Source organism: Microcebus murinus, chromosome 9, assembly GCF_040939455.1.
Source record: "Microcebus murinus isolate Inina chromosome 9, M.murinus_Inina_mat1.0, whole genome shotgun sequence".
NCBI lineage: Eukaryota > Metazoa > Chordata > Mammalia > Primates > Cheirogaleidae > Microcebus > Microcebus murinus.
Window position 1 is genome coordinate 93,148,924 of NC_134112.1, and position 22,009 is coordinate 93,170,932.

Sequence of the window (22,009 nt, forward strand, 5' to 3'; positions counted from 1 at the left end):
GAAGAAAGAAATTCATGCTAGTTTTGCTGTCACATCTCAATCTGTAAAAGTTACAGCCATCACCAACAGTGTGGTGACTGTTATTACAGTATTTGTCGAAACTGCTCTATTGTAATGTTAATATTAATCACTTACTGTGCCTAATTTATAAATTAACCTTTATCACATATAGGAAATGCACATCATGTATATGAAAAAACACAGTCTATACAGAGTTCTGTACCACTTGCAGTTTCAGGCATCCACTGGGGCTATGGGAACGTATCCCCTGCAGATAAGGGCAGATGACAGGGAATTAATAATCAAGACTTCCACCCTGAAAGGTAATCCAGGATACTTAAATATTCTGAGAAAAAAACATGCATGTGTGTATGTGTATCCTCTAACATAGGCACATTGTAATAGGTCCTATTTTGAAATATAATAAATTTTATTACATATAAAAATTTTACATGTATGTATTTTTACATTAATATAGGGTATATTTTCTCATTTTAATGAGCATACCAAGTTATTTTTTGTAGCATGTCTGAAAATAAATTCTAGAAAATCCATCTAAAGTGATACATTTCTAAATATTTCTTCTGTAATATTCAGTGACTATTTTGTGTTTTTGATTGATCCACAGCTCTGACCTTTCTGTCCTAGATGAGGATTTGTCTTTCTCTGCCACAGGAGCATGGGAGGCAACCAGACATGGATCACAGAAGTCACCCTGCTGGGATTCCAGGTCAGCTCAGCACTGGAGTTTTTCCTATTTGGACTTTTCTCTCTTTTCTATACATTTACCCTGCTGGGGAACGGGGTCATCCTGGGCCTTATCTGCCTGGACTCTAGACTTCACACCCCCATGTACTTCTTCCTCTCACACCTGGCCATAGTTGACATGTCCTATGCGTCCAACAGTGTCCCCAAGATGCTGGGGAATCTTGTGAACCAGAAGAGAACCATCTCCTTTGTTCCATGCATAATGCAGACTTTCTTGTATTTGGTGTTTGCTGCTACGGAGTGCCTGATTTTGGTGGTGATGTCCTATGACCGGTATGTGGCCATCTGCCACCCCCTACATTACACTGTGGTCATGAGCTGGAGAGTGTGCATTGTCCTGGCCGTCACTTCCTGGGTGTTCAGCTTCCTCCTGGCTCTGGTCCATTTAGTTCTCATCCTAAGGCTGCCCTTCTGTGGGCCTCATGAAATCAACCACTTCTTCTGTGAAATCCTGTCTGTCCTCAAGCTGGCCTGTGCTGACACCCGGCTCAACCAAGTGGTCATCTTCACAGCCTGTGTGTTTGTCCTGGTGGGGCCCCTCTGCCTGGTGCTGGTCTCCTACTCACGCATCCTGCTGGCCATCCTGAGCATCCAGGCCGGGGAGGGCCGCAGAAAGGCCTTCTCCACCTGCTCCTCCCACCTCTGCGTGGTCGGGCTCTTCTTTGGCAGCGCCATCGTCATGTACGTGGCCCCCAAGTCCCGCCATCCTGAGGAGCAGCAGAAGGTCCTTTTCCTGTTTTACAGCTTTTTCAACCCCATGCTGAACCCCCTGATCTACAGCCTGAGGAACGCAGAGGTCAAGGGTGCCCTGAGGAGAGCGCTGAGGAAGGAGGGGCCCATGTGACAGATACTGAAGGGCAGCACAGGGAGGGGCTCTGCTCCCTGTGACATATGGAAGTTGGCACTTTTGTCCTGTACTACAATAAATTTCACGTTAAAATGAAATATTATTGCCCTAAACATATAAACTGAAACTTTAAACTTTTGATAGGAAAATAGATGAACGCCTTCATGACTTGAACAGGAATAGATTTGGAAAAGGACACAAAAACCAGTAGACATAAAACTGGAAAAATTGATTAATATTAGGCCTCACTCCGCACCCAGCAGGGGTGGAGAACCCATGGCATCAAGGCCACAGGTTGCCCTCCAGATCCCCAAGTACAGCCCCTCGACTGAATCCAAGCCTCACAGACAAATCCCTTCATTAAAAGGATTTGTTGTGTAAAATTCGGATTTAGTAAAAAAGCTGCACTCAAAGATCCAACAGGCCATGTGTGGCCCCAAGGCCGCAGCTTCCCCACCCCACTAAAGAAACTGTCAACAGTACATACAGAGAACACTTTCAAATTAGTAAAAATGATAAACAACTACATTTTATAAAACGGGCAAAGCACTTGAACAGAAATTTCTCAAAAGAAATGCATTGGGTTAATAAATATATCAAAGCCTGTTCATCACCATTAGTCACCAAGAAAGTGTAAATTAAATAAAGCCACCATCAGACACTATTTTATTCCCACTAAAATGTGTAGATTTTAATGGGTTATTCATCATTGGAGTTATTGAAAATCTAACTCCAAAAATTGGGAAACAGGCAATACTAGCAAAGTTTGTACCCATGGAATTAATACCACAGGTTAGGTGTATTATACATTTGCTAGGTCAATAGATAGTCACGTTTTCCTGGAAAGAGCCACAAGAAATACACAAGACTGTGAAAACTATCTTCTCTGTCATCACATCTCAACCCTGGCAAAAAACAGACATAGTGTAAATGAATGACTATGGCTGCATTCTAATAAAACTTTATTTACAAATAAAAGTGACCGATCAAAGGGGCCCAGCCACAGTAGCTCACCTAACACTCATTCTAGATCTAGAAGCTAGTCTAGCTCCAGCTGATTCAAAGTTAGAGGTCCTCACTGGGTGAGGCCTCAGGAACCATATGATGTGATTAGATGTGCTTTGAGGACAAGACCCACCGGTCACTTTGGAGCCATTCTAGGGTAAGTCTTTTCCTCCTAAGAACTTCTAAAGGATACCATGACGTAATGGCTGAGGGACTATAAATACGCATGTGTGCTTTATCAAATTTCTTCATCACCTGTCTTCATCACGTTCTTCGTAATATTAGCAATGCAACAAAAGCAAGCACAGAGACATTGTGTACAGATTAGTTTTTCAAACAGTGGATTTATGAGGATCTTAGATTTTTAGTTGTTTCATTTTTAATTTTATAGTCATTTTATTAGAAGCTCTTTATACATTTATGTCAAATCAGTTCTACTTTTAATGAGATATTCAGAGCCATTCTCATCTCAGCCTGGATTACCAGGAAATGTAAATTCTTGACCCTTATCAGGCAGATGACAATAATTTTGCATGGATGAGGACATCAGAAGGAAAAACATGTCAGTAAACTCGAGACAAGTTGGAATTCTTATAATATATAAATCTTTATGACACAAAGAAGGAATTCACCTAGACTTATAGGACAGGAATATTCTAAAGCAGAGATTTACTCTGATATTTGGAGACCAAGTTATCTTACTTTCAATAATCTCTGAACATTTTAAATCTGTCCAGCTTCTTTTTTCCCCCCGAAATTTTGTGTTACATAAGATTACGTGTTGTGGTTTTCTTCTCTCTTTCTGAAAAATTCTCTTCAGCCAATTTTGTGATTCAAAATTGAATCTAGCTTATGTAACTGTACAGAAATTTCCTCTCTGTTTCTACCAGTTCCCTGGTAGTGTAATATTCTACTGATAAATTGCTGTGCTACATTTGATTCATAATATCTCTTTGCCGTCTCTCACAAGAAGATTTGGACATTTCTGGCTACCATCTGTCTTGCTCAAAACATGTATTAAAAAATAAATACAAAAAAGCACTTTGAAAACTGAAGAAGAGTTTCCAATTGTAAATTTCAAGATCATGAAATGATGAATCCTTCATTTCTAAAAGCAAATAAAATAAAAATAAATCCATTTTTATAACTTGTGCTTGTCAATAGAAGATGTTAATACAATCTAGTAAAATTTAACAATTTTTAAAATGCAATCCAAAGGCTTTTTCAATTTGGTATATTATTTTACAATAGCAATCTTTATGCTATTTTTAAACTCCTTCCCTTACATAGCTCTTAAAAACTTTATATGTCTGCCTTTGATACAGGTCTTGAACAAACCAGGAATTGAAAGTTTTTCAGGGTTTGAGTATCTTCAAGGAAACTCAATTGTCATAGCAATTGCAACATTCTTCCTTTCCTTGGTGATTGGCCATGCCATGCAGCCTCTCGTATGACAAGTCCTAACAAAGGCACAAATCTGCTTCCATGATTTCCATTCTTTTCGGTTTGTGTGTGAGTCCATCTCTATATGAATTTTATAAAATTTTATTTTAATTGTTTTTATTGCTGTTTAAAAATATAATGCATTTTCATGTTGATTATGTAATAAGCCAGCTTGTTAAATGTTCTTATAATTTTAATGATATGTCAGAAAATTCTGTTAGATCAACTACTTATACAATCATGTCATTTGTGTGTAATTAGTTTGTTTCTTCTTTAGCAAATGTTTGTGTGTGTGCCTGCGCATGTATTTCTTCTTCCTCTTTTTTAAACTGTATTGGTCAGGATCTCCAATAAAAAGATGAAAATAATGGAAAAGAGTGGTAACGATGTACATCCTTACCTTATTCTTTATATGGTTATTTGAGTACTTTCTCTTATATTTCTGTTTAATCTGGCTAGTAGTCTATGGATTTTATTTATCTCTTCAAAGAACCAACTTTCTGTTTCATCAATCCTTTGTATTTTGTTTGTTTCCATTTCATTTAGTTCTGCTCTGAGCTTTGTTATTACTTTTCTCTTGCAGGCTTTGCGTTTTGTTTGTTCTTCTTTTTCTAGTTCCTTGAAATGTGACATTAGATTATTAATTTGCGATCTTTATGTCTTTTTGATGTAGGCATTTAAAGCTATGAACTTTCCCCATAGGACTTCTTTTACTGTATCCCATAGACTTTGAATGTTTGTGTTCCCTTTGTCATTCAGTTCAAGGAATCTTTTGAGTTCCATCTTTGTTTCATCATTGACCCAAAGATTATTGATCAGCAGGTTGTTTAATTTCCACGACTTTGTGTAGACTTGATTGTTTCTCTTGGAATTGATTTCTATTAATAGTTTTACTCCACTGTGGTCTAAGATACATGGTATTATTTTGAAATTTTTGAATTTTCTATGACTTGTTTTGTGACCTAAGATATGATCAATCTTAGAAAATGTCCCATGTGCTGATAAGAAAAAATGTATATTCAGTAGTTTGGGGGTAGAATGTTCTGTAAGTATCTGTTAGGTCCATTTGTTCTAGACTCCTGTTTAAGTCCACCGTTTCTTTATTCATTTTCTGCTTTGATGTTCTGTCTAGTTTCAACACTCAGTAGAGTGTTGAAATTCCTGGCAATTAAGATGCTACTGTTTATTTCGTTGCTTACATCTAGAAAAACTTGCTCTATGTAACTGGGATCTCCTTTATTAAATGCACATATATTTAGGTATTATCTAATATGTTGAACAAAGCAGTATCTCACATATCAATACTAACACTCAATATGAACAGTCTGAATGCTGCACTTAAAAGACATAGACTAGCTGAATGGATGATAAAACACAACCCAGGTATTTTCTGTCTCCAAGAAACACATCTAAACCACAAGGACTCACACAGATTCATGGTAATTGGATAGCAAAAAATATGTCATGCAAATGGAAACCGAAAGTGAGCAGGTGTAACCAGTCTCATATCAGATACAACAGACTTTAAAAATGGTTAAAAAAAGACAAAGGTTATTTGGGCTTGGGTCTGCCATGATGGGTTGGGATCCTGGTAGAGCTTGTGGCCTGGTGCTTTGTTCTCAAGAAGCTCCCAGTTCACTGGTGGCAGTAGCTTTTAGGTTCGTGAGGGTAGAAACACTCTCCAGCAGCTCTGGAGCCTAGAGGTGGAAGGGGAGGCTCTTCCCGTGGAATCTCCAGTAGCTTTTGGCACTTCTCCCTCACAATTACACCTGAGCTATGTTTTTGTCATCTAAAACTGTTCGTTCTTTCTGAGATGATCTAGCAACCAATGTCTCCTGTCAGGCATCTTGCCCTACCTCATAAATGAATTTATAAAAAAAGAAAAAGAGAGATATAGAAAGAAAGAAAGAAAGCAAATATTTAAGCCATATGGAGAAGGTATTTCTGCCTCAGAGATAGCAAAATGTTAAAAGAAAATTTAGGCCCAGCCCTACGTATTGTATTTAATGGTAGTCAGTAAACACTTCTCTTTCAAATAGATCTTCATTTATAAAAGTTCATCACTATTGATGCAGCCAAGTATGCTTTGTAATAGTTATTCTTGATAAAATATAAAATATTAATCAACATAAATATTAATACTCACATCTATACAGACTTTCCACAGGAAATATTCTTGCTCTATTGACTTCAAGTATTAAAAGCTAATAATAGAAACATAATGACATCTCTTTATATCCACAGCATGCTGTGTTAATATTATCATATTGTCCTCAACAGAAAAAAATAGAACTGTGTTAATTATGCTAAGCTGAACGGATATGCACCAAAATATTATCCTTAGCTCCATCCAGGTGTTGGTGAGTCATATTTGTTTTTCTGAAATAGCCTCATCTGAAAAATGAACAATAAAAATGCTAAAAGGAGAAGGTTATTTAAGCAAAACCATAAAGCATTCTAATAGTAAGTACTTTTGTCTAGCACAGAAGGGAGACCAATCTGGTTTGGATGATGAAAAGGCTCCATGAGTGCTTTGAAGGGTTGGTACTAGGTATGAAGTCAAGTGGGTAAAATAAGGTTAAAATTGGCTTGAAACAAGAAATAAGAATTTCAAGATTGGGAGTTACTAGGTATTTGTACTTGAATGAAGTAGAGAGTCTTGGGTTGGAGGGTAAAGAGGGAAGTAGAGGGAAGTTCTATTAGCTAAGCAGATTATTTTCAAAGAAAAATAACCCCACTTTTCTTCCTCTTAAAATTTTTTGTGCTTTCCAATTGATTAAATATATTACTTTTATTTCAAATGATCCTTCTACTACAATTTAAGAACTAAGTCTCTGTAGAGAACTCAATTAAAAATAGACAATTAGGAAGAAAGAACTGGAAGGATTTTACAATCATCAGACATTATCACTTTGTGCAAAAAAGAGAGATAGACAGAGAGAGAGAAACATGTCCTTGTTATCTGTAGACCCTAGCCCAGAATTAGGAAATAAAATGTGACAATTCAACAGCAACAAAAAGTAATGCCATTAAAAAGTGGGCAAAAGACATGAATAGATATATTTCAAAAGAAGACATACAAATGGCCAAAAAGCTTGGGAAAAAAATGCTCATCATCACTAATCATCAGAGAAATGCAAATTAAAACCACAATGAGATATCATCTTACACCAGTCAGAATGGCTATTATTAAAGATAAACAATGACAGATGTCGATGAGGATGTGGAGAAAAGGGAACACTTAGACACTGTTGGTGGGAGTGTAAACTGGTACATCTATGGAAAGCAGCATGGAGATTTCTCAAAGAACTAAAAATAGAACTACCCAGCAACCAGAAAGGAAAAGAAACTATTATATCAAAAGATTATCACAGCACTGTTCCCAGTAGCAAAGATACAGAATCAACTTTTGTCCATCAACAGATGATTGAATAAAGAAAATGTGCTACACATCCACAGTGGAATACGAGTCATCCATTAAAACATTAAATCATGTCTTTTGCAGCAACATGGATGTAACTGGGGTCATTATCGTGAGTCAAAAACCTTGAACTCAGGGAGACAAATACCACACATTCTCATTGATAAGGTGGAGCTAAATAATGTGTACACACGGACATGGAAAGTGGAGTGATAGACAATGGAGACTTGTAATGGTGGGAGAGGGGTGGATTATGAGAAATTACTTGAGGGATATAATGTACATTATTTCAGGGATGGATACAATAAAAGCCCCGATTTCACCATTATGCAATTATCTATGTAAAAATTATACCTGTACCCCATAAATTTATACAAATAAAAGAAATCTGGAGATGTTTGAGATGAAGGGGCACACTGAAGAAAGTTAAAGAAAACGGGTTATATCTGAACTGTCAAGTTAAAAATATTTGTAAGCGAGAAATCTGAAGTGGTTATTTTGCAATAACATTTTCTCCACTGGGAGAAATATATTTCTCTGAGATGCTGACTTAAGAGGTTCCATGGGACCTCCAACCATGAGAGATCAAGAAATTACAACCTCTCCTCTACAGGGAAACAGGAGAACTAGAGAGTGGAATAATTTTAATATTGATAAAACGAGTATCAAGAGAAATTAATTTATGACATGATCAATTTATGGCATGATCTTGATTTTTTTAACTTTCTGTGCCTAGGTCTTGCCTCTTTAACCAGAAATCCAGTCCCCATCCAATCCCAGGTAAACACACACAACACATCCCTTGGGAATGCTGAAAGGACAAAATGAACCAAATGGGAAATGCATTCATTGGATCACCACTATTAGGAAAGTAGTAGTCTTTAATTCTCTCTAGGGGGAATGTGATGAGATGCATTACCACAGGGCTCTGTTTCCTAAACCATTATTTTCGCCTGTGGGTAATGAGTTATAGTCAATTATGTTAGAAAAAGCGCTGACTTGCACAAGCAAGTCTATCATAAGTTCAGGAGAGCTCTGCATCTGGGCTTCACCTCACAACGAGGTCCATTGAGAGAGGAAAATCTATCCTAGTCCACATAGTCTCCCTTCCTCTCCTTGAGATTTCTTCTAAGCCCAGGGCTACATTTGAAGGAAAGACCACAGATTATACCAATGTAAGTAAAAGGGGTTCCTCTGTCCTGAGAAGGGGGTTGCAATTGGGAGATGGGGGAGGGGCAGTGAATGAAACCACTGGCTGTGGCATGAGTGACGAGATGCCCTCAATGTGGGGTCTCCTCCCGGCCCTAAGCCTGTGTTCCCAGTCAGGGTCCTGAGCAGAGCTCTGGGGACCACTGCCTCTCCCACAGTGTGGCCACGGCTCCTCTACCCTCTTGTCCCCTCCATCCACATCCTCCTCACCATTCTGGGGCAGCTCTCGGCTTTGGCACGACTGTGCCAGAGAAGAGCAGTCAGGGAACCAGCCCTGTAGGCTCTGATCTGGGTGAAGGGCTGCAAAGAACGTCAGCGGCTGTGTGTCCCAGGCGCCTCTTCTTACAAATTAAAAACAAAACACCTGAAGTCAGAACTGTGACGTGGTTTGCAGACCCATCTCCTTTCTCTCTTCTCTCTGCCCACCCCACGCATCCTCAGAAGCACTGTCTGGCCAGACAGGACCCGCTTCTCGGCTGTCCGGGAGACAAGTACCATCCTCTCACAGAAAACCCAGGGCCTGCTGGGTGTAAAGATGCTCTTCGTGGTTCTTATCTTAGCAGAGGAACTGTGCACCACGGAACATATTTCCTTATTATTGTAGCCACAATTACCCTCCAACGATGCTCCTCAAATCTCTAATAATATATCCTAAAACACACACGAAGTTCTTACGTGAGTTAATTCATTTAATCCTCACATCTATGCTATGAGAGGATTTATTACATGCCCCTCTTTGCAGATGGGGGAACTGAGGCAGGGAGAGGTACAGAGAAGTCACAAAGCTGGTTTGTAGCAAAGCCAGGATCTGAATACAGGTGTAGGCTCTAAAATCCATGTTTGCTTGTTTCTAAAACTATGCTACTCAGTAGGATCAAACTGAGTGATAAAGCAAATTACTGGACATGATAAGTAATTTCTGAATAAGTGCAAAGAACCCCACTTTTGATGGTCCCAGGGGTCCCACTGTGAGAAAATGATCAGTAGAAACTATTCTTTTGGGCCAGTGCTAAATATCTTAAATATTGTACCATCCCCTTCATTTCCAAAAGATTTAGCCTCTCTCTCTCATTGGGATATTCAGCAAGGCAGAGTTGCCCTTTTAGTTTTGAAGCCTGTATTTTTTTTTCTTTAATACTGGAATGAGGTTACTTTAAAGGATTCTTGCCTTTCTTTAAATTTCTTTTCAATTTTAATTTTCAAAATAAAAATGTAGAAAAATTTCTAAATGAAAGTAAAATGTATGTTGTGTATTTAAACTCAGAAGCAGGCAAAAAGAAAATCAGGAAAAGTGTGAAAGTGTTTGCAGTACCATGATGATTGTGTTGGATTTTAAATCCCAATGATTTAAATTATTTTCTCAAAAAAAAATCTTTTCTCAATTTTGTGACCTCTTAAATATTATTAGTGACAGCTAACATTCATTAAACTCCTAAAATGTACTAGTGCAATGGTATTTCTTCTTCACATTGGCCGTTTTGATATTTGTTGACACCATTTTATAAATGAAAATAATGAGGCTTAGAAGAAGTGCCCCAAGTTTGTGATGTTCACCGTTCAGAAGCAAAATTGAAATGATGTTCTGACCAACACTGTTACTCATACTGCTTTCATTCTCATTCAGAGCTCATGTTTTCTTCAGCCACTGCTAAATGTTTTATGCTCTGTAAGAACAGAAAAATGTAGCCATAAAGTTTTTTCCCCTTATTCTGTTCACAGAAGATTGTTCTTCAATGTGTGGCTGGAATGGACACTTAAAGAAATCTTCATTTCAGGTATGCAACTTATGTAAAAGGTAAGTCCATGCATAATCTCACTCTTTAGAGATAATCAGAGATAAACAATTACATATTTAACTTGCAGTGTTTTCTTACATATATGTAATGGGCACCAAAATACATAAAGTAATCCCCCTTAATCAACAATTTCACCTCCCCCATTTCAGTTATAGGTGGTCAACTATGGGTCCAAAACTATTAAGATATTCTAAGAGAGAGAATGAGAGAGAAAGAGATCACATTTACATAACTTATAGTACAATATGTTGTTGTGACTGTTCTGTTTTATTATTAGCTATTGTTGTTAATCTCTTACTGTGCCTAATTTAGAAATTAAACTTTACCATAAGTATGTATAGGAAAAAGCATAGTATAATAGGATTCAGTACTCTCCACAGTTTCAGGCATACACTGAGGGTCTTGGAATATCTCCCCCACAGACAATGGGGGACTACTGTGTGTGTATAAATATGTTTATATTTTAAAATATAATACAGATCATATTATAGTCACATGCAGTGATTACATGTAGGTAATTTTACATTTCACTGTATAAAGAACTGTATTATCCTTTCTAATGGTATTCCATTCTATAAAACTAGCCAAACATATTTAATCCATCCCCAAGTGATAAACTTCTTTGCCAATTCCAAATGTTAAAAAACATACACAAGTTTACACAGAGGTATGCACAGCCTCTTCTAACTATGCATGAGGCAGGTAGGATTTCTTTTTCTTCCCAGAACTCACCAAGGGCTTCCTGCCTTCTCTGTTCCCTTCCTGGTGCCTGTGCAGGGAGCATCCCCCTTTGGCTCTACTCAGGGTTGATTTAGGTCCTACTCACACCTCCTCTCCAGAGGGAACTTTCCTGACCATCCCATTTAAAGGAGCCCCCTCGAGCCAAGTAATTTCTATCATTTCACCCTCCTTATTTCCTTCACAGTACTTTCCAGTCAACAATGATCTTACATTCCTGTGTTTCAGGGGTGATAATGAACCATGCCCTCTCTCTGCTCTAAGTCCAGAAAAAGCAAATTGTGAAATACACATAGGAATCAGGTGGCAATCAAAACTAGTAATTTGCTAGTGAGGCTTATGGGTAAGCATAGTTGATATCTTCAACAAAGTTTCTCTCCAAATTAAAATCACAACCATTAGCCTACCCCCATCCCCAAATGCAATGGAAGCTCCTGTAGGCTTCATGCCCAAAGGGGTAGAAATGCATGTGGTCACAAAGAAGACAACAGAGAAGAGGCATCCTCAGTTTCTATTTCTGTTTTACAAATCACATAAATGAGGGGACAGAGAGAGGCAGGAATATTCCACAGTGATTGCATCCAAGGGGGACACAGATGTTTCCTCCCTGTGTGGAAACGTGAGGAGTGGGAGAGAAGGACCCACCCAACATTGCTTCCTCATGACCTGTCCCCTTCAGGATGTGTCCGCCTCAGCCCCTGCTGTGCCTCCACCCACAGGACAGCGGCTGCAGCACATCTTGTCTCCAGGATCATTTGTTAAGGGATGGACGAAACATAAATTTAAACGATGTACACTTGCTCTTCCATGGAATCAAGAAAGATTATATATCTGGTAATGCTTAGAACTGACCGCGTGGCCAGCAGGCATGATTCTGACACACTGCCAGTGGGAAGTGAAATTGGTCAGATTTTCCAGAGGGAAGCAATCTATAGGCGCAAAAACCTTTGAAAGGTTTATATCTTTAGCATCTGCAGTTTCACTCTTAGAATATTTACTAAATATATGATCATGAACATGGCAAACCTTAAATTGGTAATAATATTTATCTTTATACTACTAAAAATAAGAGAAATAGGAACAAATAATCCCAACAGGAAGAAAGTCAATACATGGTGATATCGTCAGGCTGTCTCTGGGAAGAGTCAGAAGGAAGTGTACAGGAGCGGCACCAGGTCACCTGATGTCTCTGAGTAATGGCGACATCCATCCCGCTCATGGCCCTTGGTCTCCCTCTGCTGGGCATTCTAGGAATAGCTCCCTAGATGGGATTAACCAGCTGGTGCTGCAGCTGATGCACCCCAGTGCCCTGCTCAGGGTCCCTTCCACCAGTGTAAGCTGTTGCCATGGTAACAGGTGATGAGGAGGAAGCCAGTTAGGGGATTTGATGGCAAGCTGAGTTGCTGAAACTGGGAAGATATTGAGGACAAAAGATTTCTGTCGCTCGAGAAAATAAGACCGGCTCTGAGATATGTCATGAGGAAAATAGAAAACAAACAAAATACAATTACGATACAGCTATCACATTTAAATGTAACCACTGTAAATGTAAATTGGTTTCCTCATTTAAGCATCTTACTTTAAAAGACCTCAGAAATGCCACATGCTTAGTTATTGAATATAGTCAAAATATAGACACATATTTATTTCATGTAGTCAAAGAATTCTTTCACTCATGCTTAATTTTCAGTAAGAAATGCTGATGAGGTCAGCAAAACTCTCAGAATGAAACTACAAATACTAGAGATGGAAAAGTGGCATCTAAAGGAGCTTGTAGGGCGTCTTGGCCAGCTGCTGCAAGGAGGGTCTTATCTTAGGAAATTTTTAAAGAAACTACAAAATTGATAGCCAAGGATGGTGGCTGACACCTGCAATCCCAGCAATTTGAAAGGCTGAGACTGGAGTATTGCTTGAGCCTAGGGGTCTGAGACCAGCCTGGGCAACATAGCGAGACCCTGTCTCTATAAAAAATGAAAAAAAAATTAGCCAGGTGTGGTGACACATGCCTGTAGTCCCAGCTACTTGGGAGGCTGAGGCAGGAGGATTGCTTGAGCCCAGGAGTTCAAGGCTGCAGTGAGCTATGATTGTGCCACTGCATTTCAGCCTGGGTGACAGAGCAAGACCCTATCTCTTAAAAAAAATTGAGAACCTATTTAGAAAAGGTTTCAAATGTGAAATAAGTTGGGGGGGGGAGCATGTGAGAAGGTCAGTGGGGCCAGTGTGTAGTGAGCAAGCCCAGAAAAAAACAGGGCCCTAGTGGCTTCATCATATCTTGGACCAAGAAGGCCAGCAAGCTAGGATATGAAACCACCTCGTATTGTGACACGTCAGGGTCATCTCCCTTTGAACTACATGAGTAATCAAGGCTCCCACTATGGAAGGAAAGCCAGCAGATTTTAATTCTTCAAAACAACACGTGGTAGATGTGTGTATGTGTATTCTTTTTATATCAGGCATTATTAATAAAATAGATCCTATTATACTATTATATTTTATTATATATAATGTATTTTTTCTTATTATTCCAATGATATAATAGGATTTTTTTTCATTTTAATGAACACATTTAGTTAGCTTTGGGAACATATCCAAAAAAAAAATTCTAGAAAATCTATCCAAAGTGATATATTTCTAAATGCTTCCTCTGCAACATTCAATAAATATTTTCCTTCTTTGACTGTTCCACAGCTCTGACTTTTCTGCTGTGGACTGGATCTTGTTTTTCTCTGCCACAGGAGCATGGGAGGCAACCAGACATGGATCACAGAAGTCACCCTGCTGGGATTCCAGGTCAGCTCAGCACTGGAGTTTTTCCTATTTGGACTTTTCTCTCTTTTCTATACATTTACCCTGCTGGGGAATGGGGTCATCCTGGGCCTTATCTGCCTGGACTCTAGACTTCACACTCCCATGTACTTCTTCCTCTCACACCTGGCCATAGTTGACATGTCCTATGCTTCTAACAATGTCCCCAAGATGCTGGGGAATCTTGTGAACCAGAAGAGAACCATCTCCTTTGTTCCATGCATAATGCAGACTTTCTTGTATTTGGCTTTTGCTCACGCAGAGTGCCTGATTTTGGTGGTGATGTCCTATGACCGGTATGTGGCCATCTGCCACCCCCTACATTACACTGTGGTCATGAGCTGGAGAGTGTGCATTGTCCTGGCCGTCACTTCCTGGGTGTTCAGCTTCCTCCTGGCTCTGGTCCATTTAGTTCTCATCCTGAGGCTGCCCTTCTGTGGGCCTCATGAAGTCAACCACTTCTTCTGTGAAATCCTGTCTGTCCTCAAGCTGGCCTGTGCTGACACCCGGCTCAACCAAGTCATCATCTTCGCAGCCTGTGTGTTCATCCTGGTGGGGCCCCTCTGCCTGGTGCTGGTCTCCTACTCGCGCATCTTGCTGGCCATCCTGAGCATCCAGGCAGGGGAGGGCCGCAGAAAGGCCTTCTCCACCTGCTCCTCCCACCTCTGTGTGGTCGGGCTCTTCTTTGGCAGCGCCATCGTCATGTACATGGCGCCCAAGTCCCGCCATCCTGAGGAGCAGCAGAAGGTCCTTTCCCTGTTTTACAGCCTTTTCAACCCCATGCTGAACCCCCTGATCTACAGCCTGAGGAACGCGGAGGTCAAGGGTGCCCTGAGGAGAGCGCTGAGGAAGGAGGGACCCATGTGACAGATACTGAAGGGCAGCACAGGGAGGGGCTCTGCTCCCTGTGACATACAGAAGTTGGCACTTTTGTCCTCTGGTAGAATAAATGCTACATTAAAATAAAATCTTACAGACTCATGCATATAAACTGAAGATATGAAACTTTTGGAAAAAAATAGTTCAATGCCTTTATGAACATGGATAGGGATAGACTCATAGAAAAGACACAAGAAGCACTGGACATAAAATTTTAAAGTCTGATAAATATTGAACCTCCTAAAAAATAATTACTCTGCTTATCACAGGCATGATAAAGAAACATGAAATACTTGCCACAGACCAAGTGATCATCTTCAAACTCCATGTACCCAGAAATGGAACTGTTGACAGCACATACAAAGAACTCCTTCAAAGAAATAATCAAAAAGATAATCAACCAAATTGCGAAAAATTAGCAAAATAAATGAACAGATACTTCTACAAAAACTACAATGGTTAGTAAACACATAAAATGCTGCTTGCCACCATTAGCAATGGATTGAAAATTACAGCCACAGCTAGATACTAATTTCATATCCACTAAAATGTCTAAAATTTTTAATGGATTATTCATTACTGGGATTATTGGAAATCGATTTCTAATAGTTGGTAAATGGTCAATACTAACAGAGTTCGTACCCATGCCAGTCAAGTCAAACTGAGTTAAGAAGCTTACAGTACGTATCCTCTAGATCAACAGTTAGAGACTCTTTCCTGTAATGGCTCGTAGGTAAATACCTAAGACTTTGAGAGGTCTCTTCTCTGTCATAACAACCTAACTCTAACAAAAGCGGCTATGGATGATGTGTAAACAAATGGGTGTGGCTGTGTTCCAATAAAACTTTATTTACAAAAACAGATGGCTGCTTGACTTGGGCCCAGGGACAGTAGTTTGTGAGCTCTTGTTCTGGATCTAAAAGTAAGTCTTTGGGACAGGTCACAGCAGTGTGTAATGACAGGGTACAACATTTACATCATAAATAGCTTCAGAAGAATGTTCAGGCCCTTAGACATGATATTTCAAAATTCTTCATTGCCTTAGGGATGACATGCAGTATTGTGTGAAAGAAAAATATAGAATTGGTCAAGAGAATTGATGAATAGAAGCAAATAACAAAAATTGATGTTTTCTTTGACATGGATGGTCTTATTTCACAATAAGTTATATTTTTTTAAAAAAGCACTAGTAGGGGATTTCCCTCTGGCATCACAGTGTGAGGAGGAGCTCTGTAGACATGTGCTTCCATGAAACTGGTGAAAAAAATTTTTTTTAAACAACCATTTAAAGTCTCTGGAAATGGCCCTAAAGGCATGCAGCACAGGGAGAAACATTTATGCAAGAAAATCTACTGAAACTCTTTAGGAACAGCAAGAACCTGTAATATTTGGGGCAAAAGATCAGCTTCCTCCCTCCCATCTCTTAACTCATGGAGGAGAAAATTCCACTCCGGGTAGCTGCAGCCCAAAACCAACACAGGGTTCTCTCCTCTGTTAGCTCCCAGGCAGAGGGCTATCTCTTAGAGGAGCGTCAGGGCATCAGAATTCCTCATTCTCACTGAGAAACTTCATCTCTCATACTGCCCCCTGGCTACCTATTGCTAATGCTAACTTCTGGGTGAGTGGACAGAGGTGGGGGGTTCCTTCTCCTGCCAGCCCTCACTCGGGAAGTAGAGGCTCCACCTTGGGCACAGTGCTGCTGAAACACTGCTGCTGCGGTCCTTGTCCCGGCTTACAATGCAGTGGTCCCAGGAAGAAGCAAGTCAAGAAGACCTGACGCTATTACCCCCCCCCCCCCCCCCCCCCCCCCGCCCAACTGGAGAGAGATGCCACTCAGAGAGAAGAATACTATTGTCCTGTAGGGGAATGAGGCAGAATTTCACCTCTTTCCTTTCGGGATTTCTTTTTTGGCTGGGCCTGAGAATAGAGGGGGAGAGAGACAGAGAGAGAAAGGAAACAGGCACATAAAAGAAAGAAGGGAAGTACCAGCACCAAGAAGAAGGAGCTCAGGATCCTTATGGAGTTAAGACTGACAATTTATTAAATATTTACTTCCAATTAATTTTAAAAGGCTTCTGTGATACATTAAATAGAAATGTTTTTATGAAAAATAAGTATCTTTTATAAAAATAGTATAAAAGAAAGTATGTTTCACAATTTTGCAACTTTTTTTTTACATGTTTGGCTTAATAGAGGACAGTTGTATTTTGTATCTTATTCTGCATTCTATTTGCTGTAATATCCTATATCAGGTAGCCTCTGGAAAAATTAATTGTGTACTCATGAGAGAATAAGGATTAAAAAAAGATAAAAATTGTCTAAATACTATTGTGCAAATAGTTTTTATCCTGTAGACTCTTTGAAAGCTTCTCATCAATTCCCAGAGTCCCTGGACCACTCTTATATATTTAAATTCCAGTCTTCATATTTGTAAAATGAAGATGATGATTAAAGTAAAATATGTAGTTCATTTTGAGCATTTGGAACATTTTCTAAAAGGCAATAAGGGCTCGAGAATCGTTGCTTATGGCTCTTTTAATACTTCCTCATTGTATCCGTCACTTCCTACTGCAGCACAGATGCACCTTGGCACTGGGAGGCCTATTCCTTCTCAGGGTTGCCGTACCAGGTTCCACGAGAACCGTCAGTCAACCACCTAAGAGTCACAGCCTCTTGCAAACATTAATGGGGATTGTAGAGAAGGATGAAGCCATAAAACCATACTAATTTTAAGAGCTCAGATATTGCAATTTGTGACACCTGTCTCAAGTTTATGACCCTTGAGACAGGGGTCCTCAAACTTTTCAAACAGGGGTCCAGTTCACTGTCCCTCAGATCGTTGGAGGGCCATTGGAGAGTGCGGGGCACATTCCACACATGCGCACTGTGGGCCCGGGATGAGTCGGCTGCTAGGCAGGACAGGCAGCGGCGGCAAAAACACCCAGCGGGCCCGGTGTTTGAGGACCCCTGCAGATATTTCAGAGTTTATGCAGAAATAGTGTGATGCCAGTATCTGCTCTCCCACTTCTCCCCAGAGAAAACATTTCAGAGATCTCTCCCCCTCTGTCCCTTAAGGGAGAAAATAAATAGGTGTGATACCTTATGATTCTTCTGGGAATTAGAATTCTCAAGAGAAACTCAAGAATGTTTGTATTCCCCTGATTCTAAAATAAAAGCTATACTCGTGGGGTTCGTTGAAGAAATTTCAACAAGTCCCGGAATCTGTCTATGTCTGGGATTTAATCCTATGAAGCTTGGCAGAAGGAATAGGGTTCTATGCCCATTTAGAGGTATGTTGCTCAACTAGTAGGGTTCATTCTAGGTCAAAGAATTTTCCTGAGAGAAAGTCCAGTGCTTCCATCTTCTATGTATACATTTTTCATTTGTGCTGGGAGGTGGTTTTCAGTACTGGTAACTGAAATAGGACAGGATGAGAGCGGAACTTACCATGGCTATGCCAGAGGAAGGACATCCTTGCATAATTTTTCCTCCTGAATCAAAGGGTATATTGCGGGTAGTTGGAATAGACACCAATGTCCCCCTCCCCTGAAGGGAACTTTCTCCTGCTGTGCTACGGACAGGGGTCCTGGGATTCTCTCTCAGCCACCTCCCCCCGTGTCCTGGTGGTAGTGGTCAGAGATAGAGCCACTGTCTCTATGAAAATGGCATTGTCTCTGAATAAGGCTCTGAAACCACCAAATTAAAGAGAGGACTTTATATATTACCTGGCCAAAATAAAGATGTCGATGGCCAGGGAAACTTCTCTCAATGGACGAGAAAATTCTATCAACAGTTGCAGTAAATCTTTTTCTTGTTGAAACAGTTGTAAGAGGTAAGTTTCTCATATAATATTTTTTTTTGGAACTATCCCAGGTTATCACTTTATCATGATGACTATCACATTTGAAATCACTGTATTTTGTATGAATATATTGCCTATGACAAAATAGAATAGAACAAGTCAGAAGCTAACACTTCTATTAAGAGTTGGAGAAACGGAATAAAGCACCTTAGCGGAAGAAACATTCTGGGATTCAGGCCTTCCTGGGTAGATAATTGCTTGTACTAATGATGGGAACCTTTTGTTTTCTGAGCTACTGCTGTTTACTTATTCTATTGGGAAGGTGAAATTTTAGGTATTGCCACTGAGATATTTTCTTCACTATTTCAGTGTGACAGCAGCTTAAAGATTTTAGTCTATCTTCATTTTACTTTTTATGTTGTCTATTATTTTATAGCAAGATAGAAAGGATAATGAAGATGAGTTTATTAATCCAGAAAAAATAAACAGACTATAATGTCAAGAAACAAATGTTCCTACTGGGTAGCAATAGACTAAATGATTTGCAACAATATTGTTATGCTTTACATTCAGAAATTAAATTTGTTTCAGACATAGAACATTATATCCAACCGTGTTTAAGTAAAATTTCACAATATGATGTTTTTATCCCCCACTTGGCATGCTCTAGGAATATTTTTGAATTATAGCAAAAATAATTTAATGCCCAGACATATAGAACCATCTTCAAATGCGAATAGAAATTTTAAAAATTATGATTTTGTCTTTCTGTTTTACTGAGCGAATTTTCTCGAAGAATCATCGTCCATATAACTGATCCTTCTTAGGCTTATAGTTTGCAAAAGTTTATAATGTGTCACATGTAACTTCAGGCCTATTTTTCAGGTTATTTTACCTCCACATGAAATAGCTTCTCCAAAAAGCTATTACTCTGAAATTGTCTTCTTATATATATATATATCAGTTCAAAACAAGTGTAAGATACTGTATTTGTGTTTTACAGCTGGTTTAACAAATAACCACAAATGTGGTTGCTTAAAACAATAGGAATTTATTCTTTCACAGTTCTGGAGTCTGCTAGATGTCTGAAATATAGTAGGATCATGCTCCCACTGGGAACTCTAAGAGAGAATACGTTTCTTACATCTTCCTATTTCTGGCTGGTGTCAGCATCCTCGGTTTCTGGCCACATCTCTCTCTGCCCCATTTTCACATCACCTCGCCTCCCTGTGCTTCTCCAGTTCATTTCAAATGTCCTTCTGCTTTATCTCATGAGGACACTTGTCATTGGAATTAGGGCTCACCCATAAAATTGAGGATTATCTCATCTCAAGATTCTTAATCGCATCCAAAAGAAATTCTTTCCAAATAAGACAATATTCACAGGTCCTAGGAATTGGGCTAAAGACATATTTTTCTACGGTCACCATTCACTGTAATTATTTTAAATTTTCAAATAATCGAATTGCAATTATACATTTTTTAAAGAAAGTATAAACTATGATTGGACAATAGATAAAAATGTATGCTATATACATTTAATATACATATGTTATATATAGCTATATATAGTATACTGTATATTTAATATTTTAATACATGAATGACTATATAATAAGCTAAAAATACCATTCATCAAATTAAAAACCATTTTTTTCAGTTTCTGCTTTATCTTTAGCTGTACTAGTTATTATAAGTGACATAAAGAAGTATGAGACATATCAGCACTGATTATCTGGTGAAAGGCCATCTCTATTAAAATAAATGGCATTTGGTATCAATGCCTCTTTATCTTTCATTTTACCTTGAGGATTAGCCATATCTTCATAGTGAGGATATAACTCTTTTAACTGTTATTCTTGACCAAGCCTATACCATATTTAAAAGGTACCCTTGGCCGGGGCGCGGTGGCTCACATCTGTAATCCTAGCACTCTGGGAGTCCGAGCTGGGCGGATTGCTAGAGTTCAGGAATTCGAAACCAGCCTGAGCAAGAGCGAGACCCCTGTCTCTACTATAAATAGAAAGAAATTAATTGACCAACTAATATATATAGAAAAAAATTAGCCAGGCCTGGTGGCGCATGCCTGTAGTCCCAGCTACTCAGGAGGCTGAGGCAGCAGGATCGCTTGAGCCCAGGAGTTTGAGGTTGCTGTGAGCTAGGCTGACGCCATGGCACTCACTCTAGCCTGGCCAACAAAGTGAGACTCTGTCTCAAAAAAAAAAAAAAAGGAAGAAATTAGCCAAACAACTAAAAATAGAAAAAATTAGGCAGGCACAATAGCATGTGCCTGTAGTCCCAGCTCCCTGGGAGACTGAGACAGGAGGATTCTCTAATTCCCTAGAATAGGAAAGCCGCCCTTTTCAGGCCATGTATAAGGTAGACTTGTAATGGGGCACACACAAGATCAAACCGGCTGTCTTCTTTCTCTTTATAGCAAGTTGTTATAGATATGCAAGAAAATCCTCCCAAAGAAGAGGCCTATGACTCCACTGTACCACTCCTTCAGGCTGACACAACTAGGCTAGTGGATAAGCACAGTGTGTATGACACTAGTATTTTTGAAAGACCCATATGACTTTCCAACTCAATATAGGCCTGCCTACAGATTTACATTTATGTATGCCTCATGTCCCCCACAGGGTCATTCAAAATTCTCAATTTTTTTATTACTGAATCATCTTACACTCTTATGCATTGAAAAATGAAGTAAATAATAAGTATAAATTAAAATTTTATCCAGCATCTTAAAAGATATAACTTGTAACTATATAGGAATATAACTCATCATCTGCTCTATGGAAACCTGACTCTAAGCCATGTGTCATAAAATGAAATTATATTTATGCAATTTTTTTTAATTGCTATGGTTTTATTGTTCAACATAACTTATAGATGAAAATAGCCCTTCCTTTTTTTTTTTTTTTTTTTTTTCCAGTGTGGAGACATGGTTTTGCTCTGTCACCCAAGCTCAAACTCCTGGCTTCAGTGATCCTGAGCCCATAGATAAGTTGTTTGATTGATCAGACTGAACACTTCTAAATCTAAGAATTCACTATTAGAATTTCAGGAAATAAGCAAAACAAATTAAAGAAAGAAGTAGTATATACATCATTTAATTGCTGAAGCCTTATATTGCATATAACTAATGATTAGATAATATTAATATATTAAATAAATTATAATATATCTAAGCAAATAATAGACAGTTGTTGAAAATATGTTACAAAGAAATATTTTGACATGGAAAATGGTTCATGATATATGATAGAACTAGTTAAACAACATTGTTTCAT

At 39.0% G+C, this 22,009-nt stretch overlaps 2 protein-coding genes across 2 annotated transcripts; both read left to right on the forward strand.

Moving 5' to 3' along the window:
* The first annotated feature begins 679 nt into the window (after positions 1-679).
* Positions 680-1,612, forward strand: LOC105873313 (olfactory receptor 2A14-like). The gene has a single exon (XM_012768133.2). The coding sequence runs from the start codon at positions 680-682 to the stop codon at positions 1,610-1,612; it is 933 nt and encodes a 310-aa protein (XP_012623587.2).
* A 12,309-nt stretch (positions 1,613-13,921) lies between these two features.
* Positions 13,922-14,938, forward strand: LOC105873314 (olfactory receptor 2A14-like). The gene has a single exon (XM_076006202.1). It carries the CDS (start codon positions 13,967-13,969, stop codon positions 14,897-14,899), a length of 933 nt encoding a protein of 310 aa, XP_075862317.1. The 5' UTR covers positions 13,922-13,966; the 3' UTR covers positions 14,900-14,938.
* The last annotated feature ends 7,071 nt before the right edge of the window (positions 14,939-22,009 follow it).